A 25,367-nucleotide genomic window follows, 5' to 3' on the forward strand; every position below is an offset into this window, starting at 1 on the left:
GAACACTCCTTCCCACAACTTACCATGATGAGGGTTCTGCTCTCCTGTACAATTCCCGTAGACTGTAGCACTGAACTCTGTCCAACTCACTCCCCAAAACCAGAGGATTAGTTTCCTCCAAACTGGAAAGTAGGTGTTAGTGTGCTACTGTCACACGCTCCTTGACCTTCATGTGCTGGTACCCACAGTACCCCTCAGTGCTCACTTGTCTATGCCCACAGATTGTTTTTCCACCAATGGTCAGGAAGAGCGTTCAGTGAAAATTAAATCAAGAGTTTAACCGGCATTTGTGATTAAGGCCTAACAAAACAGTAGATAATGGTGTGCTGCTTCATTATTTGGCTGCTATGAGGTACTGTACTTCCACATCACCCCCATATTTCCTGAGATCTGCCTTACTGCTCTTCCCATCTTTTCTTGCGAGTATTTGGCTAGACCAAGTGTATAACACTTTGCTCACAAACTAAAGCTCGCACAGGGCTGGTTCATAACATCCATAACTATTTTAAATAGTGTACTTTCACACTTAAAACTGTCCATAAAATAAACTTCATCTGATCAGGGGCACCCTTTCACTGGAGTAGAATTCTTCCAAAAACTAGAACAGCACTGTTTAAAAATGCGTTCAAAATAGATTCGTTAAAGTGTTCACATTGACAAAAATATGAAACCGCACTAAGGGAACTAGTCAGTAAAAGTGAAGCAAGAAAGACTGACCTGCTGTTCCACTTATCAATTCCGACACTGCCAGAACACACACGTGTAAGTCTGCATTCGTATTGCACGAAAACAAAATGCAAATAGTACTCATGTAAACACCAACACTGACTTTCCTCCACAATACTACTCATCACAATCTAGGCCTCAAACAGTTTTGAAATTACCTGGACATTATAACAGTGCCTATGATTTTGTATCATGGCTAGCCTAATCTGCCAGACTGCAATAAGTAAACTTGAGCTACAGAGTTTCCTTTTGACATAGCAACAAGTAATGGAATTAACACGTGAATGTTGAACTCATTTTGTTAAGTACAGGTCTTAACTAAGAAGGTTGTTTTTGCACACAACCATATTAAATAAACCTCGACCAAGCCTGGGAAAAGTCACTTCATCAATATTCCAAAATCTATTCCAGGGAAAAGAATAAAAAAATTTAAAGTAAAAATTAAGAAGGTACTAAATTCAGGATTGGCTACAATATGTTCAGTTTTGAGTTCGATACAATGCTCAAACGTGTAAGATTCCATCATACCACACAGTCTTTAGCAACTGACCATCGGAGATCTGCTTGCTAATTTTTAGTACCATTATTATTAAATTATTATCCATCAAAGCTGTCCTCGTTCCAAGATTTTAAAAAGAGAGCACAAGTTTTTGTAAAGGTGGATTCAAAATGCTACTAAAAATTGGGAACATTTCATACAATTTGCACCGAGGCAAAAAATCTAACGAAAAAGGGCAAAGTGACTTTGCAAGCTTTCATTAAAATGGAATGAGCAAACAAATTTAATCCACAACATATTTCGTCAATATTTCTTTGTACTGAGTGAAAATGGGAGTTAAGGCATTTTGATTTAGGTTTGTGGTTTGCATAGTACGACAAGGCGCAAGCCGGTTTTTCTTTTGTCTAGGTTAAAGATTGCGAGCAATGCATTTGCTCTGTTCTTTAATAAGAAATCACACCAATAGAACATAAGCGTGACATTTTTTCCTCTTGGTAAAATATTGCGATATGGTTAATGCCACGGTTTAGGAAAAATATTTCTGCAATAATGCTGCTACACTTGCCAAGGCTCACTTTTTGTACTGGGGAAATCTTAATGCAACGAAGCTCATGATTATGAACACCACATTTTTACATTCTGAGCTGCATTATAACTAGAAATAATTACAAACCCCACTGTGGACATGGTGAGGAAAGTAAAAGGGCAAGGTTGGCTGCGTTTTTAAGAACTGATCCCTAGAGTGGTGGTGGCACACCGGCAGAATTAAGCAACGTTAACATGCAAATTCGGCTTAATGGTGTCAGTCTAAAGTACTGGTGCAGTTGGGTACGTCCATGGTAAATCTATGAAAGCATTTGATTCCATTACAAGTAGATTTGGCTGCTTGTGAAACAAGATCTCTTGCCAAGATGGGACCTGGCCTTAGTTTATTGTAAAGTGAATCTAAGAATCGCGTGCTCAACAATGTTCCATCTGTACAAAGCTATGAATTTACATGTATTTGCGCACTTAAGAGATTTCACGCAAACACTGTATATGTTCAGCTAAATGGGTCGGATAACAATTGGCAGAGTTCTCATCTGAATCATAGGGAGCCATGATCTAGGATGGATTTGATACAAGTTAAGGTTTTGGGGTTCAAAAGCCAAGAAAGCCAATTCCTAGTAAAATGATTAAAACCACTAAAAGCAACATTTCGTCCATGCACATGAACTCCCACATGGAGGACTTAATTATTGACCTGACTTCACCAATGAAAAAATAAAAAGAGGATAGACAGTAACCCTTGATCAAGGACACACTAATCATCAGGGTTATTAAAGCAACTGAGATGGTAGATGTGAACACTTGTTTAAACCAGACAATTTGCTCATAATAAGAACAACTTATTGACGACTGCGCATATGATGTTTTGGCAAAGAGCCAAGGAGAAGATCATCGAAAATGCTTGACGTTTTAGAAACCAATGTGTCTGGTGGGGACGTTGGCGGTATCGGCAGATCTGCCAACGGGTTACACGCATTGCATATAAAACAAACAAAGAGGCATCTTTTACTGTACTACAATTATAAGTAAATATAAGCTAGGTGGTCTTTTGCCAATATAATTTTCAGACAATAGGCAAGGCCAGATGCCAAGTGCACTGTGGGCACACAAATATTAAGGAACAAGTTACTTACCTGTAAATCTTGTTCTATAGCATGGGCTTTGCATGCATTCACATGCTCCTGAATATTCTGCGCCGCTCAGGCTGGCAATCCTCAGTACACTTGAACTGCTCATCTCCTCCTCTATAGCAGTGTCACTGTGGGTCACACTGCCCGAGCCATCTTTAGATTTGGTAGGTCACGTAATGTGGCAGTATGAACCAAGAATAGCCATAGAGGGGAAGGAGGGTGTGTTTGCATGTGAATCCATGCATGACCCATGCTGGAGAACAAGAGTTACAGGTAAGCAACTTGTTCCTTCTCCAGCATGGTGTCTTGCATGGATTCACATGCTCATGTATAGGATTACAGAGCAGTCCATATACACAACTATGGGAGGTGGCAAGGCTCACAGAAGCAATACACTTACCCCTGGAACAGACGCATTTCAAGCAACAGGTTGGCCTATCCGGGACTCCTCCCTGGAATCCCCATTGACCCAGTGGAATCTGGTAAAAGTGTGGGTAGACCTGCATGTAGCAGCCCTGCAGATGTTGAGCAGGGGAACACCAGAGAGAAATGCCGTCGTTGCTGCGATGGCTCTGGTGGAATAGGATCTCGGCCGGCCTGGAAGCATCTGTTGGCTAGGTGATGGCAATGTATGATACAGCTGGAGAGCCACCTGCAGATGGAAACTCAAGACAGGGCCTTGCCATATCTTGCAGGTCCAATATTGACAAAAATCTGAGATCTCTTTCAAAAGTCCTTTGTGCGTGCAACATAGTACTTCAGGGCACGTACAACTTCAAGCGAATGCAACGCCCTTTCAGAAGGTGAAGGATTCACAAAGAAAACTGGCAAAACCAAAGTGTCGTTGAGATGAAAGTCCGACAGAACCTTTGGCATGAAGGGACAATAAGTTTGTAGAACCACTTTAGCGGTGAGGATGGACAAATCTGGGGCCTTACAGGAGAGGGCCTCCATCTCCCTGACCCACCTGGGTGAGGTGATTGCCACCAGGAAGGTGGTCTTCCATGACAAACCTCATAGGGGCTCGATGCATTGGTCAAATGGAGGCCCCATCAGTTTAGACAGTTCCACGTTGGGCTCCCACCCCAGTGCAGGAGCCTTCGCAGGAGGGAATGTTCTGAGAGGCCCTTAAAGAACTCCTTAACGAGCCTTTGTGACCAGAGCGCGGGCTTGCCTGGGGGCTGTGTGAAACAGGAAATGGTGGCCAGGTGGACATTGATAGAGGCGTGGGCGAGGCCAGGTTTGGCCAGAGAAAGTAGGTACTGTAGAAGCAGGGAAGAAAGAACGCACCTGCACCACATGATAAAGCGCTTGTAAGTTAACAGAGAGGGCCCTGGTTTGAGCTAGGATCTTCTTGCATCTCAAAGGAAGTGAATAATGTCCAAATTCGAAGGCTGCAGGAGCCAGGCTGTGAGGCTCGGACACTGGGTCGCGGTGCAGAATTGACCATTACGTCTCTGGAGTGGCCGGGAAGTGGAGGCTGTTTGATAGCCAGGATCACCAACAGATGGAGTACCAGATCTGCCTGAGCCATGTCAGTGCAATGAGTGGCAACTTCTTAGGGTGTTGATCACTCGTAGCAACAGCAGGATTGGAGAGAAAGTACAGGAAGAGGCCCTCTCACAGGAATGAGAAGGCATGCCCCAGTCTCCGCGGCTGAGGATATCTGCTGACAAACCTCAGGCACTTGGCGTTGGCAGCAGTCGCAAAGAGCTCAATCTGAGGGAGACCCCACTCTGAGACGAGACACTTGTGCCTGCTGAAGCGAACATTCATGCCAGGACCGCAGCTCCCTGCTGCAAGTCCGCAACTGTATTCTTGATGCCTGATCAGTGAAACGGGACGAGGAACATGTGCAGAGTAATGGCCCAACTCCACAGATTGTGCTTTCAGGGAGTTTGCGGGAAGCGGGTCCCACCAGGTTTCCTGATGTACAACATGGTGGTGGTGGTGGTGGTGTTTGTGAAACTCTGCACCACCTTTTCCTGGAACTGTGGCAGAAAAGACTGGAGGGCCCAGAAGACTGCCAGTAATTCAAGAACGCTGATGTGCAACTCCTTTTCCTCTGGGAGCTAGATGAATTTGGCGCGAGTGGGCTCCCCAACACAAGGAGTCGGCCGTGACTGTAGCCTGTAAGAGATTTGACAGAACGCTCTGAGTGATAATGGCAGTTTAACAATAGGGTTTTCTTTGGGTATTGCTTTGCTCCGAGCCATGTAAATTAGCTCTCAAAAGCATTTATTTTTTCCTGTTGAACTGTCGCCTGTTTCTTGTTTTTGGGTGCGCCCTTAAGCCTCAGGTTCAATGGTGCGCGTTACAAATGGATTGAAGTAAAATAAGGTGTGGATGTACTGACAACCATAGCAGGGCTTGATGGAATACTCAAACAAGGGGGGGGGGGGGGGGGAATCTCGTCAGTCCATGTGCCAGTAAATTGTTGCCACCTGGCATCCAGGAATTCCTGAAGGGGTCTCATCTGCAGTCTGCAGAAGGGGACCAGATGGATGCAGGAAAACTCGATCCCCAGCAGGGACTTGATGGACTGCACTGTTGCCACAGAAACTGTCTACAGCCATTGGACCTTTTCAGAGAGAGACACCAGACATGAGACCGTTGAGCTGGGCACCCGGAAACAGTGCGTTATGCGATGGCACTAAGCAGGACCATGAATGGTTGATTGAGAACCAGAGCGAATGCAGAAGTTGAATGTTCTCTGTGGTGTGCTGGGTTGCCAGCATGTGGGATCGGACAAGCGAATTTTCCAGGTAAGGGTGAATGTGGATTCCTTTGTGGTGCAAATGCGCTGCCATCAGAGGCAGGCATTCTGTGAATACTCTTGGGGCTGATTTCAGGCCATTAACTGGTAATATCGCCCCTGAATGACAAACTGCAGGAATTTCCGGTGTTTACAAAGAATGGGAATGTGGAAGCAGGTGTCTTCGAGGTGGAGGGTCGCCAGGAAATCCCCTTCTTCCAGTTGGTCGCTTATGTCCTGCAACGTTGCCATCCTGAACGTTTGAGACTTGCGAAACTTGAAGCTCTGCAGGTCTAGGGTGGGGGGCCACCCCCGACTTCTTCCATACAAGAAAGTATCTGGAGTACACTCCAGCGCCCTGCAGACACTGAGGGACTGGCTCTATTGCCCTTTTGCCTAGCATGGCTTCAACCTCCTTTAGTAGCTGAGCCACGTGCAGTTCTCGTCTCTTGACATGAGGAATGCAAGGGCATCGGTCCTGGAATTCCAAAACGTGCCCCTGCTGAAGGGCATCGAGCACCCATTTGTCAGTGGAGATCTTTCACCAGTGATGGACAAAGTTTGATAGTCAGCCTCCCACTGGGATGCAGAAGTGGGGGCATGGGTGCTTGGACGGTCGAGGCCTTCTTCAGTGTCTGTGGCGGCGACGACAACGCAGGGAGCCACTGCAGTAGGCCTGGGAGCATCTCCTAAAAGCCTCCGGGGTGACAGAGTGGTAGGGCTGACGATAGAGGTGGTGAAACTCTTCGAAGACCTGGAGACTATCCCTCTAGAAGAACGAAGGGACGGCCTTCTCTGCTGAAGGGTGCCCAGAGAATGCGCCATCTCAGTCTTTATGGCTTGAAGAGTTTTATCGACCACCTTACCAAACAGGTTGTCCTCACCATCAAAGGGCATGTCAACTACCTTGGTCTTCACATCTGTGTGGAAGTTGGTGACTTTGAGCCAACCCTGGCAACGGAGGACCACACCATTGATCATCTGGTGAAATCTATAGTCTGCGATGCCAAGAGTGACGGTGATGGTGTGGTCAGAAGCCACCTCCCCCTCCTGGAACAGGGCCAAGGCTTCGGCCTTCTTATGGTCAGGAAGGAAGTCGAGGATGGACCCAATTTATACCATAACTCCCTGTCATATCTTGACAGGAGGGCGCAGGTGATGGCGGCCATTATTGCTGAAGCTGCCTTAGTGATGATGCGCTTTCCTGCAGCACCTAGCTTCTGACCCACCTGGTCCCGAGGAACCATGGATGAAGAAAAGTGGTTTGAAGACCTCTTTCGAGATCAGAGTCTGGTGAGGGCTGGGACCTGAGGCACCTGGGGTCGAGTCTGGAACCCGGTACTTCTCCAACTGGTCAAGCTTAGCCGGAATGGCATTTGAAGCCTTCAGGACCTCTAATATGTCATCCAACAAGGAGGACAGATACAATGGTCTTGTTGGAGGACTGCAGTCATTTAAAATGTAAACCCTCCTTTTTCTTTTCTTCTGGCATCAGACTGAACAGCTTGGCAGCCTTTGTTATTATAGAGTGGAACTAATCTCATCCGGGGGAGAGCCCCAGGTGGGCGTATCTACATCCAGGGGTTCTCATCTGCAGGAATGTAGTCAGTTATCGAACTCATCGGCGCGAGTACCGGTCATGACTGTGTCCCGAGTCCATCTGAGCGGGTTTATCTACCACAGGGGATAGCAGCACTGGCATTGGCCAAGGGGTGGAGGCTTTGGAGGGGTTCTTAACGGAACAGGAGCAGTGGGCAGTAGCTGCTGGATTTCAGCCACCAGTGTGTAAGGTTGTCAGCATGTCCAAGGACATGTCCCTTGGTGCAGGAGCAGATGCAGCAGGAGCAGGGCCTAAGCCCCATGGAGAGCTAAACGGCTGGACAGGCCTGTGGGCTAGTGACCCAGAGGGATAGGCAGAATGGGGCCAGGTTCCCCTTGGCCCCTTTCCTGATCCGAGTAAAAATTCTCTGGAAGTTCTTCTTCAGAGCTGGTGTATATTGCTGGAGACCTTCTGGGGGATCCAGAGTGGTGCAGACCTGGTGGGCCTGGGTAGGAAGTCCAGTGAGGCGCACACCTCTCACTAAATCAGAGCCCTTTGGGAAGGTGGTGACGACTGGAGCCCAAGGAGCAGGCAAATTTGCTGCTGTTGACGGGACCATCAGAACCGCTGACAGAGGTTGAGGCAGCAGCGAAACCCTGGGCATGGTAATCGTCATAGTCGTATAGGTAATGGTTGTGGACGAACCTTTTGGTGTTGCAGCTGTTCATGGAAGAGCAGACACTGTAGACCAAGTCGTCAACGAGGCACTCGTCTACAGGACAGTTGACAGGGTAATGGTTTTGTTGGACAAAGTCATCAATGAGGCTCGTGATGACGGTGGAAACGGCGACGGGTCCTTCGATGACTTGTTCTTCGACGAAGTCCTGTGCTTGTCCGACTTTGTGGATGGAGATCAGACGCTGGACAGAGGATGTTTTCCAGCAACGGGTCCCTGCCGCTAGTAATCACAACAGGACAGTAGATGATTAAGAGATTACATTTCTCAAAAATAAGCAAAAAAACTGCTAAAAGCTAACAATTTGAGGAGAGAAAGCACGAAGTCTCCAAACATGAGAAATGTGCAGTAAAATTCTGAAGATGGCCACCAGGTGTAGAGCTTAGGAGGAAGAGTGTCACTGGCTGGGGCAGTATGACCCAAAAAGACACAGATAGGCTATAGAGGAGACAAGCCGTCACTTAGCTTAAAGTTAAACTGCTTTTAATTTACTGAGATTTCCAGTCTGACGACAGGGAATATTCACGGGCATGTGAATTCATGCAAGAGCCCATGCTGGGGGAACCAGAATATAAACTTTCGAGGGATATTAAGTTGGAAATATTCACTGTTCGATTTGAATTTTTATCATGACACCTTTGTACACAAGTATACATTAAATTATTTTAAAATACATTTTGATAAATGTACGTGAAAAGAATAAGACTTTAAAAAAAATAAACCTGATTGAAGTAGCAGATGGAAAAGCAGTTAATTGAACAGTTTTCCTGTACCTCAACAGCTCAAATCTGATTCAAGTCTGGGCCAACCATTTTTGGACTATCTGGTAGCAAATAACGAATAAGGGCTAGTGGCTTTAATCTAGTTTCTGTGGACTAGTGTCCATCTTCCATCAGAACTTGCAGCTGGTGATAGGGCCATAATAGTACAACGAAGCCGTAAAACATCAACAGCTGGAAAATGGTTGAAAACCTGGGTATATGAAAGCAGTGCCTAGCAAATGCCTATGTAATACCCATCAAAACTGGTGGCTTTGCCAAGACTTTTGTTTTTAACAGGTGCTTCAGTGCAAGAAACAAATGAGGACACACGTATTGACCAAGTGTGCCTGCAGCCGCTTCAGTTGTAAGCCACTTTTATTAAACCAGGAAAACATTTGCAGCTGTAACTCTCATAGGACTCCTTAACACTGGCAGTCCCAATAAAGCACAACGTTTGATTGTAACGCTCACATGGGCAGGGAAAGAGCACATGCATCAGCATGACCACAGGCAGCTAACTAATGAGTGGGTCAATAGCCAAAACCACCCATAAACTGTGTGCCCCTCCTCACATTCCCTGTTATGTTAAATTATCTTACACTGCGCACTGTTATCATTGGCAAGGTCGCCAGGCGCTCACATGGCTCTGTAAGAAACAAAGCCAGGGGGGTTAGTGAGGGTAGAGGGATAAGATAGAGGTTGTGCTGTTCTGTTGATGCTAGCAGTACAATGAGAAACTGGAGTCTGTGGGTAACAGCCTACTAATTGAGTTTGGACGGGTAAGGCCCAGTGTCTGGGATTATTTGTTGCATGCAAATGTCTTATGATGCATGTGGGTTGTGTGTGTTTGGTGTGTAGTTTGGCTGGCCTTTGGGCATGTGTGGTACTTGGGCGGTATGCGGGAGGGGAGCAGGGTTTGTTAGTGCATTGGATACCCTCACAATTCATCTAGGTTCAATGTGTTGGCTCCCATCAACAAGATCCTCTAAGTACAGTGTGTTGGCTATCTTCGCAATTCATGCAAGTGCGGTATATTAGCTACCCTCATAAAACATGTAAGTGCAATGCAATGGCTACCTTCACAGTTCATCTAGGTGTGATCCATTGGCTACCCTCAAAGATCTTTAAGTGCAGTACATTGGCTGTCTTCACAGTTTCTCTAAAAGCACTGTAATTGCTACCCTCGACAGACTTGAGTGAAATACGTTGACCATCATCAAAATTTGTTTAATTGCAGTACATTGGCTATCTTCATAATTAATCTGAGTGCAGTGTATTTGCTACCCTCATAAATCTTCTATTTACCACGAGTGAGCCATCTTCACAGTTCATATAGGTGCAATCCATTGCAACCTTTAAAACATCTAAGTGCAATGCTTCGGCAATCTGCACAATTAGTCCCAGTGCAAAACAGTTTAGTACAAAAATGTTGACTCTAAATGTTTGACCTGTACAATACTGTGCTTTTGACCCGTACCATAATTCCGACTGAAGCAGCATTCTGAATTTTGGTACGGGGTAAATGCGGGATCTATGCGAAAAACACACAGAAGTGTGCTGCCGAAAGTTAAGTAGAGAGGGGAATGGAAGGCAGGGTGGGAATGCAGGCCTAAGTGATCACGGAGCCACGCCGTAATTTAAGTCCGCTTTTTCAAAGTCGACATTATGGGCGGTGCAGTGAACACATACATCCGTGCAAACCATTGGCTACCCTCAAAAATCTTCTAAGTGCAGTACATTGGCTATCTTCACAATTCCTCAAAGTGCAATGTGTTAGCAACCCATCTCCCGCCCATCTGTTCCAGAATGTAATCGTTTTGGCATATAGGTGCCACTTCCGTGCCATCTAAAGCATACACTAAAAATGTAATACGATTCCCGCAGGTGGGCTGCCCGTCACCAACATGTGCTTCCATCCATCCCACTTTGGTGTCTGAGTTGATCGACCCTGAAAGAACGGTGCAATGTGTTTTACGAGCCAAGTGAATGCACAAGAGAATTGAATGCACAACGTAGAACCACGTTCAGAAAAGTAAACCATGAGCGACAGGCCTGTAGCCATCCGAAATTATACATAGCAGTCTTCTCCTTTGATGTACGCTGTGCAAATAAGCACAGCAGAGACTGTCACGCAATTTCAGATAGTTTCAGTAATTTTACAAAGTTACAGCTGTGAAGAAAACCACAATGCATCCATACCTGCTGCGGTGCTCATACGCGCCCTTGCATCGGAACTTGTGAGCTGGAAACACAGTAAAAATACCCTCCTCAGAGCTGAAGTATTGCCACTTGATGCCTGGGTTGGATTTTAGGTTGTCGGCAAGAACTGCAAATAAAAAATAAAAAGAATTACAGGCCTGAACATACAAAAAGGCACAGGCATGTTTCTGTGCATGGTGTCTTTGGTACAACTCGTGTTGGAACATCTTTTACCGGCCTGTAAATACCACATGCAAGTTTATAACGAAACGTACCAAACATCGAATTGGCTAAATAACATCGATATTTGCAAAAACAATATTTTTATTGCTTTTTTTCCCAAATGAGGGTAGTGATTTCTAACTCCCTCTTGGCCCAACTACAGAGAACAATTGAAGATTTGAGCAGGAGTGACACAGATCCTAGATTATAGCCTTTAGATATTAAGCAGGAGCTAGTACACAAATGCAACTTCAACATGAGACGCACGCTACAACTTGGCCACTACTCATTAATCTATAAATATCTTCTAGTTACATGTGTCCTAATGCACCTTTAGTAAGCACAAAAGTGATGGGTGGAAGGTTTTCCACTGGCATTGCTCTGGGCAACCTTCCACACCACCGTTTTTTAGCCCATCTGTGCCATTGCAAAAGGGGTCCAACCATATGCAAATCAGTCGGGTACTGCCACCAATGGTAGCAGCCCAGCCCGAACTGCTAGGCCAGGTCCCCTCTGCACGGAAAGACAAGCAACCCCAGACATGTTTCGGCCTTGTTGGGCCTCCTCAGTGAGGTGCAGCTTGGTTCCCTATGGCGCAGTGAGCAAGGGACCCACGTCTGGGCATACCCTCTCTCACATAGTGAGACAAACAGTAAGCACAAAAGTGATGGGTGGAAGGTTTTGAATTAATCTGAACCACTGGCATTGCTCTGGGCACCTTTATACACATTCCCAAACAAAGTTACTGTCAAGATGGGTGTGTTTCTGTGGCACCAGTTGGTTATGTAGCGCCCGATTACTGTGTGTGTCAAACAAACCAGGTTCTTCTCGGCTACAAGCAAGAGCTAAAAAGTACTCAAATAATTTTCTACCCATTCCACTTATTCTAATGGAAGACTGCAGTCTTTTTTTGTGTGGCTATAACACTTCCATTAGCCCACACTGCTACCCAGTGCAGGGCTTTTCCACTGGAAAAGTCACCAGTCTAAGCACACATTTTGCGGTTTCATTCTGAAAGTTTTTTGCACTACTACATATAGAAGTAAAAAGGTCAATTTAATCAAGTATAACTTTTGAATTGGAGCACAACCAGGATTACCGAAGTAACATTTTTCACCAGAAAAATCATCTTACCCTTTAAATTTAGAAGTGTACGGGGCGCGGCCTTTGGAGCATGTGCTCCCCTGACTCTGCCCATCGGAGACCATATGACTAAAGGTTGGAAATCTGATTTCTCTAGAAGTGCATGCAGGTTAATTAGTGCATAGAGTTCCTTTAATATACTTTACCATTCTACTGCGCACCATCATGAAGGTAACGAAGGCTGTACAAATACAAACAAGTCTTCATCAGCGGTTACACATTTTCAATAATCAAGGGCTGTGGAGGAGAAGATGACTACTCAATGTCCCATTGAATGGTTTCTAAAGCACCCATAAAGAGGGTGAAAGTATACAAAATGGAAAACCGAGGATTCCCAGCTTGATGTTGGGGAACATTCACAGCATGTGAATCTATGAAAGATCCAATGCTGGAGAGCTAAATAGCTCCCAGCTCCCCTTAATTTAGAACCCTGCATATAGGCAAATCTTGAACAATTCATAAAGGCTATGGACTTCTAGCATATGAAAGCACAGCATCAAATGTGAGTTCTAAAGTGGTTGGGGGTCTTATGCCATTTGCTCTTCGAGTAGGATGAGTAGGCCCGGTGCCATGATTGAGCATATCTACCTTTACCTCATCTACCTGGAACCTTATTTTGAATTCGTCAAAGAACATTGGGGAGCTTCCCTCAAAGTTTAGTTTAGTTTAGTTTATTCATTTGTATTGCGCACCAGACCCGAGGGTATGAGGGCGCATGAGCAGCAAGGTGATTCAAAGCTTGGTTACAGGATGCTTATACTTTACATTACATAATTATACATTACATTACATAATTACAGTGACGATGAAGGAACATGTGTACAGTTTGGCAGGAGAGAGTGCAGTAGATGTATTTAAAGAATTACAAATATATACAGGTTTAGTATTACAAATTTACAGATTCTCTTAAAGCATGCAACGCAGAGAGCAGCCGTGTGGTATTAGAGGTGTTAGTGGTTCGTGTTCTTTAACCAATGGATGTAGTTGCGTCTAAAAAGTGAGTAAGGTTGGGGAGTTCTGAGCGATGGTGGTAGGGAGTTCCAGTGTTGGGGTGCTTTCACCTGGAAGCTGTTGCCACCCATTTTAGTGCGTTTAAACCTGGGGACGGTGAGCAGATTAGCATTGGAGGTTCTGGTGGGTCTGATGGGGCTGTGTTTGCATATTCTGTCTGCCAGATAGCGTGGGGCAGCATTATTCAGGCATTTGTGGGTGAGCGATGCTACTTTAAGCAGGATTTTGTCTGTTGTGCTGAGCCAGTTATGGGATTTCCTGATATTGGAAATGTGTTCCCTCCTGGGAATATTGAGTGCTGCCCTAAGGGCATTGTTTTGTAGCGTCTGAATTTTGTTGGTGATTTGTTTGGTGGCTCCTATGTAGAGGGTAGTATTCGGAGTAGCCGAATACTACCTAATCCATGTAGTGCAAGGTTGAAGATTGGCATCTGACTCAGGTACAGGTAAGCAAAGTGGTCATAGTAAGCGTTTGTCAATTAGCACAGCATTAGGTTTAGAATTGCGCCAGTGTACCAATTAACATCTTGGATCAGAGTAGGATGTATTCAGAATAGCGCCTGGAATGGGAATAGCACCTAGGTTCAGAGTAACACTTAGTTCAAGATAACACTTAGAATCAGAATAACCCCTAACTTCAGAATAGCACATAGAGCAGATTAAGCACAACATTGAGTTTAGTGGCTATAAAAGTTTGTTGAGCGGGGACACATTGGGCTGCAGGTCAACAGATCTAGAGGCAGTTGGTGAGCAGATCAACAGAACCAGAGCAGATGGTCAAAATGCGGTTAAAAATGGCTGCTAGAATTGCATAGGGTAGCTGAGCAGCAGAGAGGCACAGTGCAGTTATATGTGACAGGGATGATTAGCGACACAGTAGTCTAAATACGACTGAACACCTATGTACTGGAAATGGCAGCAACTTTGGGCACAGATACAGCATGCAATAAGGCCTGAGTGCACGAGAGTGGCAATAAGTAGCTTGTGGTAACAAAGCCTTTTCCAGTGCCTAGGCAGTTCAATTTAAAAGCGAAGTGGCGTTTACCGTTCAGGTTGGTCTGGAATCCGGCAGGGGGTCCGGGCAAACGGCGAGGAAGGCTGGGCCAGGTGAAGACAGGTATTGGCCTTATTATCCTGGGCCTTGCTGGGAGTGGGCCGGCTTCGCCTACCGGCTGGCGATAGGCTGCTTAAGGTGGCTCAATGGCCAATCGGATGCGAGGACAGTCGGATGTGCTCAGTTAGGCACTGGGGTTCCTTGAGACATGGCGGGCGGCCATCTTGGAAGTGTAAAAACCTCGTGGTGGCTAATGGTGGCAGGGGCAAACACAGCAGCTGTAGGCATCAAGTTTAAAACATGCAGGCTGAGTAGATATTCTTGCAGGTCGGCGGATCACTGGTGCAATTAGCAGCAAGAAAAAACGAATCTCGCACGGAATAATGATTCTTACCCGAATTCGAGGGCAATTCAGGATGGATCCAGGAAAGGGAGACCACTGCTCCTGCAGGGTCCGGGGGAGCTCCTGCTCCTCTGGTGAAGGAGGGGGTCTGCTGTTGGGCTACTTTCTGAAGTCCTTCACTTTCCCATTCCACAAATCTATTTTTGTTCATCCTTTGGGAAAAAGCAGGATTACGCCAAGTATGGGACATGGGGCCCAATCCAAGTTTCACTCCCCATCTACCGATCGCTTTGCACAATTAGTGGAGGGATACACTGGTGGATGTTAGTCATGAGGTGTTTTGAGGAATGTTAGAATGGTCTGTGTGTAAAAGAGGAAAGCAGGTATGGTAGGTACCACTGCTTGGTCTATCTGAACCCCTCGCGTCCCAGCAGAAGAGAGATCCACGATGGCAAGCTACATCTGAGCTCCTATCTGCTCCTACACATCAGATATTACTCATCTGATATTACTCATGACTACTGCTTTTGGCATCTCTGGCTTCTCCCACTCTACCCCCCCCCCTCTCCCCACAGCCCTTTTCGTTTTCTGAAAAAACATGCTGGACTGGGATTGGTATTGTAACTTGGAAGGGCTTGGCAATAATACAAAAATCTTGGGTTGAGACGCATTTTTGACAGTTGTGACTAGGCCCGTTCAGGATATCTCCTGCTTAAATCCATCTAACCAAGTCTTCCGTACAGCGATTGAACAATATGGGGAAATTAGACATATCCCCCAGCGAGATTATTGAAAACTGACCCCCCCCCGCCCCCAGATATTCAATTGAGTATTTTCCCCAATTTAAATGACAAATAACCTTTAATCTAAATAGGGTAGCTTGAGGTATGGCAATGCTTAGTCCACTTGATTTATGATAATTTGAGAAGCTCAATACCAATTCAAAATCATTTAGTTATCCCAACATAGATTTAAGAGATGTGTATACATCGGTTAGTGTCAACATAAAGGAATATTCTGGTGGAGAACCATCTTCATAAATGCTGGACCAGTGTGTATATTGCATACACAACCAATGAATTCAAATGCCCTGGTGGCATGGAGAAGTGAAATGTGACAAAGCGCGGGAATTTCTCCCTTCTCTCCAAAGGGGGAGCACCACCCCCACCCAACATGAGGCTAAGGAGAGGAGCCCGCTCCGTAACACCCTTCCTAGGCGTCTGGGGCAAGTGGGACCTCACCGGAAGAGACTCCCCTAAAGGGACAAAGACTCCTGTTCCTGTTAGGAACTCCCTAGAAAACATCCCAACAATACCTCTCAGGACATATCCTGCGAAAATCTGTGTGAAGCAGCAACAAGTAAATGGTATTGTCAAAAGGAAACTGTAAATGTTTCTTTAAATGAAAAATCCTATTTTACAGGGATGAGGAGGATGAGATGCAGAGAAGAGACCGCCTGAGAGATAGACTGACGTACGCTAGGGAAGTCGCACAGCTACGTCATATATGAGAGGGGAGAAGATTGGAGGAGAGAGAAAACCCATGAGTTACAAAGTGGCTTGCAGGCCGGTGCAGAGGTGAAGCTGGACCTGCAGCGTCCTGACACCTAGGAGGAACGAGGAGCAGAATTAGACGTGCTGAATCCTGGAATCCAGAGAAGAAGAGCAGCAAACTCGGACGTGCGACATCCTAGAACACAGAGATGGAAAGTGGTGGTCTAACAACGAAAAGCCTGGGTGGAAATGGGGGTTTCAGAAACAACGCCGAAACCACTCCACGACTGGAGACGGAACCTAGCAGTATTGGAAATACCATAAGAACATCCTAGATGATGGCACAAACGAAGCATTGAAGGAACGAGAGAAAACAGGCTGGCGGAAGAGAAAACTGACACTGAGCAAGTAGATGCTTCAGTGACATTGTCCCTAAGAGCAACAGTTAACAGGCAAAATGGGAGACCCAGGAGAGGGATGGAAAATAACGATGGAACCAATCAGTTATCCCGGTCAAAATATTATGTTACTCACCGTAGTGACTAATATACTCCTAGTCCATAGTCACCTTTCCTCCAAACTGTATGGGCGTCCCTCGCTAGGGACAGGAGACGGAGCCTTTTTCACCAGAAAAACATCTTCCCCTTTATATTTAGGAGTGTGCGGGGCGCGGACCTTGGAGCATGTGCTCCCCAAACTCTGCCCATCGGTGCCAGTCCTCAGTCCCCTTTGACGCGTCGACAATATTAACATTGCCCATTGACACCAGTTCTATTAGTGGGGAGGACAGTAGGACGTGGGGAGGAAAGGGGACTATGGACTAGGAGTATGTTGGTCACTACAGTGACTAACTTATAATTACTTCTACGTCCCATCCCCGTTCCTCCATACTGTATGGGCGATTACAACTGAATGTAGCCCCAGGGTGGAGAGTTGCCCCTCTTAAGAAAACAAGTCCCTCAACACTTCCTGGGCAAATGCTATGTCTGACCTGGCACTGGCATCCAAGCAGTAGTGCTGGCAGAGGGCCGAGGGAGTAGCCCACTTAGCTACTTTGCCGATAACCTGCCACCGATGTGACTTTGGAAAGCTACCTCCGTGCCCTTGGCTCTGATGGCGTGGGCTTGCATGTTTGCTGGCAATGGCTTTCGCTGCCCCTCATACGCCTCCTTAATGGCCATTACCAGCCTCCTTGCTATGGAAGCAATGGAGGCCTGACGGCCTGGTTTTGATCCCCCAAAGGTGATGAAGAGGGCCATCTGATTTACGGAAGCTCTAGGTTCTGTCCAGGTAAAATCTTAGCACACTACTGACATCCAGATAGTGCAATACCCTCTGAGCCTCATCATTAGGGTCCGCGAAGAATGTCGGTAATACCATCTCCTCAGGTGAAGAGGAGACGACCTTAGGTAGAAATGCGGGGTGTGTTCTTAGCACCACCTTGTCCTTGTGAAATGTAGTATATGGCTCTGAAGCCACCAGCACCTGGATTTTGCTGATGTGGCGTGCCGAGGTAAGGCCGACTAGCAGGGCCGTCTTGATGGTAACTAGCCTGATGTCCACAGATGCCATAGGTTCAAATGGTTTATGCGGCAGGACGCCCAGGACCACATTAAGGTCCCACACCGGGTGTGGTTTCTTGACAGGTGAATACAGTCTAGTCAAAATTCGCCAAGTGTTTTAACCACCAGATTAGAGGATGAAAAGGCCTCCTCGCCAGAGTTCTTGTAGGTCCCAATGGCCGCCAGATGCATGCGGCATGTGTCTACCTGCAGCCATGAATGGGCGATGTGCACTGAGAAGGATAAAACGTTGTCCAATGAGCAAGTCAATGGATCAATTACCTTTGATTCTGCCCAGTGACAGGAACTGGTCCACTTGCTTTTGTACTGGCTCCTAATAGCGTCGCTCCTAGCCCCATGTATGACAGTCCGGTTAGACTGACAGGTGTAGATGCTTCAGGGTAACCTGTTCAGGAACCACGCTGCAAGGGCTAACTTCTGCGGCAGGGTGATCCATCGTGCCCCCTTGCTGGGAGAGTGGGTGTGCTGGGCGCACCGGAAGTTGTACCGGGGGCAGATCCGACAGAATAAAGTTCCAAGAACAAGGGTCTTGCAGGCCACCATGGCGCTATCAGAATGAGCCGAAGACCCTGTGACTCCCTGACCCTGCAGATGACCCTGTGCACCTGGGGGACAGGGGGGGGGGAGCATACACATTCATGTTGTTCCACAGGGTCTGCGTCGCCTAAAGAACCCCTGCCTTGCCACAGCCAGGAGGTGGTATTGGTGGCGAAGAGGTCCACCTGCGGATGCCCCCACCTGGTGAGATCGTAGTTGTCCAAACACAGCCGACTGAGTCTGTCCGCCTCTAGGTTGGACTTCTGCAGAAGGTGGATTGCCGATAAGTGCATGTTGTTCACCAGAGCCCACTGCCAAAAGTCAATCCAGGAGGAGATCTGGTGACACCCGCTTGTTGATGTAATACATGAAGGTGGAGCTGTCTGGATGAGAATAGATGTGCTGGTGATCATGGGGAGGAAGGCTTTGAGGGCAAGCTAGATAGCCAACATCTTGAGTCAGGAGACGTGCACCAGCTGCTCCGGATGGGACCATACGCCATGGACACTGTGGCTGTCCAGGGTAGCCCTCCCCATCCCTCTAGGGGGGAGTCTGTGGTAATGGTGACCTAAGGTGCAAGCTGCCGGAAGGGCCTGCCTATCTGCAGGTTGAATTCTGTACTCCACCAGACCAGATTGTGGTGATGTGGGTATGCTGACCTGCTCCGCCTGAGATCCCTTCTCTCGATTCCATGAGTCTGAGAAGTGCAGCTGCAGCCTCATATTGAGCCTCATATCTGGCAGTGCGAGTAGCCATGCAGCAAGGACTCCCAATAGGTGTTGATACCACCACGCTGAGGTCATTGCTCTTCTGAGAAAATGTCCAGTGGCCCTCTTGATAGCTGAGATCTTGTCCGCTGAGGGAAAAGATCCTCTCGGACCTCATGTCCCATATAAGGGCCAGGAAGGTCAGACTCTGCGTGGGCAATAACTGACTTTTTGAGATGGATAGAGATTCCCAGGTCGTATAGTGTATCCATGAGGGGGGATGCTGTCTGCTGGACCGCCTCCGGAGATCTCGCCCCGACCAGCCAGTTGTTTAGATATGGATAAATGTGCTGGCCCTGTGCCCCGAGTAGAGCTGTCACTGCGTTCAATAGCCTTGTAAAGACTGTGGGGGCCGAAATGAGTCCAAAGGGTAGAACCTTGTATTGAAAGTGAAAACCCATGATCCTGAACCTCAGGAAGGACCGATGGGGTTCCCAGATTGGGACGTATGGGTAGGCATCCTTGAGATCCAGGGAGCACATCCAGTCTCCACACACAATGTCTCTGCTATGAAGGCCGGGGTTATCATCTTGAACTTTTGGAGGGGAATGGAAAGGTTCAACAACTCTCAGGCCAGCCTGGCTCTTTGTGTGTGGCAAAAATCTGAATAGAACCCTGAGCCCCGCTGCAAGGCTGGCACCTCTACTGCCCTGCTCGCTGCGAGCAAGTGGATTTCCGCTAGCAGAGTTGCTGTACCAATCTGCGGGAGCGGAGGAAGGTGGAATCGGAAGCCTGTGGATACCACAGAGAGGATCCATTAGTCTTTGAAGTTTGTCCGCCAGCAGTGTACGTGAAGGGCAAGCCTTGTGTATAGGCACGTTATAAATACCATATCATATCATAGATATCACAGAGACTCGTGGATCCGGATGAGTGTCACCATTTCTTCCCCTCTGAGGCTGGGGCTGAGGAGGGGGACTGGAAAAAAAACCCTTGTTAGCCACCCTGTGCTGCTTGTGCCTGTGCTGGCTAGGGGATCTGTCCGGTTGTCTGGACCATCTCTTCTGGAAGCCTCTAAAGCCTCAGAAGGACAGACCTTTGTCTGAGCGCAGGTGCATTTGGCTGAAGGTCTTAGGTGTGGATTTAGCAAGAATAAAGATTTCGCTGTCTTATCAAGTTCCTCATCCGTTGTTGAATGGAACAGGTCACCCCCCCCCCCTCGAAAGGCAGGTCTAGTAAATCTGAAATTCTGAAATTTCCCACCACACCTCCTGGTTGACTGCCGCCAACATGGCCTCAGCGTTGGCCTGGCACAGGTGGAGTACATTTTCTTCCCGAAAGCCTCCAAGAGCTTTTCCTCCTTGCCCAGACGTGCAGAGGCTGAAGTCGCAGAGGACGATTGTGGCTTAGAGCATAGTGATGCTGCCGCTATCACCAAGGAGTGCGGTTGGAGGTGCGTCAATAGGAGGGTGTCCTCTTCTTTTTACCTGAGGACTTATTAGAGGGGACGGCGGGCGTATGGATGAAAGGGGACTATGGCCTAAGAGTAAGGTAGTCACTACGGTGAGTAACTGTCATACTCCTAACGTCCCGTCCCCTTTCCTTCATACTTGCGGGAGATTCCCAAACACTGACCACAGGTCTTATGGGTGGATGGAAATTTCCCATATTGGAACAAATTCTTAAGTGCCTGGCCAATTGGGCATCAGCCCGGGAGCTCGGGTCAAGTCAATAATGTCTGCAAAAGGCCGATGGGGAGGCCCACATAGCCGCCTTGGTGATGGACTCCCAAGGGACGTATTTTTGGAAGGCAACAGCAGCCGCTTTGCCACGAACCAGATGTGCACGAATGTCCTTTGGTGGTTGAAGGCCTTGAATCTTGAATGCCTCGGAAATACATGAAGCTATCCAACGGGAGATGGACACTTGTGGCTCGTTTCCCTTTTGGGTCACTAAACGTAACAGAGTTGTGAAGAGCTTCTGATTTTGCTTGTTCTGTTGAGGTAAAACTTCAGAGCCCGTCTGACGTCTAGGTTGTGTAGAACCCTCTAGGCATCAGACCAGATTCAGGAAGAAGACCAGTCAAGATATGGACTGGTTTAAATGGAATTCAGAAACCACTTTAGGAAGGAAGGAAAGGTGAGTGTGAATCACAACCTTCACCTTGTGGAAAGTTAGAAACGGATGTTCCACAGAAAGAGCTTGAAGCTCACTTATTCGTCTTGAAGATGTTACCGCAATCAAAAAGGCCATCTTGAGTTCGGTGGTGGCCATTGGTACAAAACGCTTATGACAAAGCAGTGAGGACCACATTCAGATCCCATTTCGGATGAGGGGCCCAAACCGGCAGAAAAAGAGGGAGAAAGACCTGCACAGTGTCTTGATGACTGGATTAGCCAGTGAAAAAGAGCAACTGTCTGTAGATTGGTAAGTCGCAATGGCAGACAAATATGTCCTACCTAAGACATGGATCCAGAGGCTGCAAGGTCAGATACAAAAAGACAAGACCGTGTCAATAGAAGCATGCCTTGGATCAAGCTCTTTGGCTAGACACCAATTTCAAAAACAGGTTCTTATCCACAAAACATGGAAAAGGCTGCTCTGCCCCAAAAACAAGCCTCTCAGCACTAGCTGTGGTGAACGTTGGTGTAAGGTAATCAAAATGGCCACCGTGGACCACAGGGGTTGGACCGCCATTTTGTTAACACCTGAGGCGAACTGAGTCACACGTGTAAGTGAGGCTGTGGTCCATTTTAGCCTTGTAACAAGGAACCCCAGCAGAGCCGGTGCTAGCAGATCTAGAGTGTTTCTGAGACACCTTAGAGACTGCTGATGCATTAGCCCCAAGTGAGGGACCCTCAGTGGAGCCGGTACTCAAAGACTTAAGGTGTTTAACCGGCTTCGTTGCCACCTCAGCAGGATCTGTTCCACCACAGGTCTGAGTGTGGGAAGGCTTAGAGTCACTCCCTGAAGCCAGAACCCTCAAAGGGGACCCCCTCAATCTTGCTGGTCTTAGATATAGCCCCAAGAAGCAGAACTTCAGGGATAACGCTGGTACGTTTAGTCACCTTGAGAGGGACCTCAGTTCCCGATGTGGAAACCTCAGGGATGACCCCAGTGACAACAGCCCCAGAATTAATGGGCCTAGCTTTAGCCCCCAAAAGGGGAACCTCATAAGATCTGGTTTTGGCAGCCCCTTTGCAGGGGTCCTCGGAGGAAACTCCAGAGCACTGGTTAGATCCCTTTCGGGGCACCTCAGGGAGATCCCTGGTAATAGAGGCGCTTGAGCCCCTCTCAAAGCCAGAAGACCCTGGGAAGAAGTCCCCTGGTGCTCCAAAAAGGAACAAATTCACTGACTGCTTCCTTTTTTCTTCAATGAACTGCTGTAAATGTGGTGGAGGAATGTGTTAAAACAACTTCTCCCACCCGATAAGCCAATGCTGGAGTGCCAGATGGAGAGGGAGTCGTAGAAGCCGGAGTCCAAACGGTGTTTCAGACCTAAGCACTTCAGGCAAAGAGTGGGGATCTGTCCTCGCAAAACTACGTTCGCACGATGAACAGGACACAATTCCAGACGCTCCACCATAGACGGAGGAAAGATGACCGTGGAACCGGAGCAGGAATGAAGGACAAGGGAACAAAAAGAAAAATATTCCCTGTGATGCAAGTGCGTCCGGCCCCGACCGTGCAGAGAAAAGGACTGAAGGGCGATGTGGAGCTCAGGAAGGCGGGCTAAGGTCACTTTATGATGAATTTTATGATGCGTTAAAGTGCTCCGCTCCCGTCCCGAAGGACAGAATGTCACCACAAGAATGGTGGCAAGGGGACGGGACGTAGGCATATGAAGAAGCACATTACTGAGACAGCCTTAGAGTTAACCTCACTATGCATCTCATGATCCCCGTGGATCAATAGGGACCTTATGTTCAATGGGAAGTGAATGGTTATAACTGTTCCACCCTTAGTGGATACTGGAGCTTGTAGATCCACCATCCGGTCAGAATGCTCCCCCATCCTTTGAGACTATGAAAGGAATAGCAATATTCAATGTTCCAATACTACACCAAGTCACTGAACCTGCAACAGTTACTGCCGGTCAAATCACAGATACACAAGCATTTCTTAGTCCATCAGTTCCAGTTAACTGGTTTGAAAAGACCTGTCATTTAAAAACCAAATTGCACCATTTACTGTACCTCAGATGGAGCGTTCTTGAGTGTCCTTAAGAATACAGAGGCTGCATTAGCTACACTGCATGTTCTACAGGAAAGACCTGTTTCACTTAACTGGGGAGTGGTCACCAGACTTACAGTAGGTTGTATTAGAAATGCCGAACCCGTAAGAATTGAGAGATCAGTCCAAGAGATTACCTTGCATTCCCCAGTACCATTGGAAACCATAGATAGAAAGTATTAGGCCAGTCAGGCTCCCTTTTGATTTCAGGGATCACCATTCCCACCTCTAGCCTTTGTAATATTGTGATTTTGCCAGTCAATAAGCCAGGTAGGAATACATATAGATTTGTAGAAGTCTAGAGGGCCATAAATTCAGCAGTCAACCCAACTCTCCCAGTGGTACCCTATTCTGCTACGAGGATGTCTTGCAAGCCGCTTACTGCACACTTCACTGTTGACTGCTGTTCTGCATTCGTATCTATACCAATACATCCTAAAGTCCATTCTCAGTAACATTTCCCTAGGGCAGAATTCAGTACCTGTGAACAAGGCGTCCCCCAAGGGTACACAATCTCCCCAGACGTTCTCACAGCAATTTAAGAAATACAGATTATAAAAAATTCCCTGGAATGTCTGTTAGTCCAATATGGAGATGACTTTTAGGCCAGCTGTGATAAAGCAAATCTTCTTGGAGGTCGAGAGCCTTCAGAAAGCATTCAGCAATCCCCGAGGATCTGTGGCTCTGGAGATACCTGTAGGATTACAGTGGATGAAGTTACGGAAGAAGAGTATGCGCCTTTCAAGCGAGAGGTCCATTGGACAGCACATGGGCTCCTGCATGTTGACCTGTACGAGGTCCTTGGACAGGCTGCAAATGGAAAAGGGTCGCTCGACGTGAGGCATCAGAGGTGCAACCTCCCGGAAGTCCACCTCACTATTTGACTTCTGTCATAGAAATAACCCATTATCTATGGATATATACAGGCACACATTTGTTCTTATGGCCCTTGCAACCTCTGCAGCTTCAATGTCTTAGTGAGCGGTCAAGCATTGCTAGTGGGAAACAGGTTATTTTGGGAAGACCATGCAATAGGTATTCCTTTATAAGGTATACACTCAAGAAAATGACAGTTGTTTTGAGCTACACCATTGTCTTCTCTAGATGTCCATTTTGTTTGGCAGACAAAAAGACGTTTTGACCTTTGGCCAGCAGAACAAAGTGGATTTTTAAAAGTAGTGGACTGAACGGATTTCCTCCAATGTTTGAAATGCTGTTAGAGTTAATGCCAAAAGGTTAAGAAAATCACTAATGTTAAAAAGGGAATTGCAGATTCTAAAGGTGGTGTTTAACAAAGAAATTGGATCTTGAAGTTGCGCACCCAACTGCTACCCTATGCATCCCCCTGTGATGTATCGACAGTGTAATTACCTTTTCTTAACACCACCTTGTCTTTGATACTATTTTTTGTTCTCTTAGTAGGAATATGTTGCTATAGGTGCCGAATTCGAGGGGATTGCCTCACTATAAATTCCACCCATTCTAGACTCCATAAGAAATTAAACAATGAGGTTTAGTAGACATCTGTTATGAGTCAAGTGATTTAGATGCAGAAGTGTACAGCAGAGGATGCTGAGCACCGATTGGCTATTGATCTGATCTTAGCCACCTATCGTGAGCCGGTAGGTGAAGCCGGCCCACTCCTAACAAGGCCCAGGGAAACCAGGCCAATACCTGTCTACCTGTCCTAGCCTGTTCCAGCCTTCCTCGCCGTTCACCCAGAACCTCTGCCCTTTTTCTGGTCTACTACCCCTGTGACCATCAGCACTGTGTACTGAGCCCTCGCCAAGACTAACTGCCACTGACTCTTTGATACAAACATGTCGCCGTAAGTCTAGCAATTCTATTATTGATTACTTGCGCTACACTGCCTTGTTTTACCTATGCTCCTGTTTCTACCTGTGCTATCTATTAGTATATTAGTAGTATCTAAGCTCCAGTAGAGTTAGGTTTGCTCTGCACCTTATGCTTGTTCTCATATCCGTTCATTAGAAAGAACTGTAAAGGTGTAACTTATTGTCTGCGAGCCACAATATTGCCCACAATGATTGTAGCTCGAGCAAAGTGCAATGCCTCTCTATTATAATCGGCATCTAGCCTAGCACTGCCTCCCACCTGGCCTATCCGAGTAAGGTTTCTCATCATAA

At 46.9% G+C, this 25,367-nt stretch overlaps 1 protein-coding gene across 1 annotated transcript in view; it reads right to left on the reverse strand.

The window, feature by feature from the left end:
* CACHD1 (cache domain containing 1) overlaps nucleotides 1–25,367 on the reverse strand; it is a 648,022-nt gene that overhangs the window by 248,993 nt on the left and 373,662 nt on the right. Inside the window, exon 5 of the mRNA XM_069641991.1 lies at nucleotides 10,896–11,022. Coding sequence (XP_069498092.1) covers nucleotides 10,896–11,022 — 127 coding nt within the window. The remainder of the gene's footprint in view (nucleotides 1–10,895; nucleotides 11,023–25,367) is intronic.

Source organism: Ambystoma mexicanum, chromosome 1q, assembly GCF_040938575.1.
Source record: "Ambystoma mexicanum isolate Mex_15411 chromosome 1q, UKY_AmexF1_1, whole genome shotgun sequence".
In the NCBI taxonomy this organism is placed as follows: Eukaryota; Metazoa; Chordata; class Amphibia; order Caudata; family Ambystomatidae; genus Ambystoma; species Ambystoma mexicanum.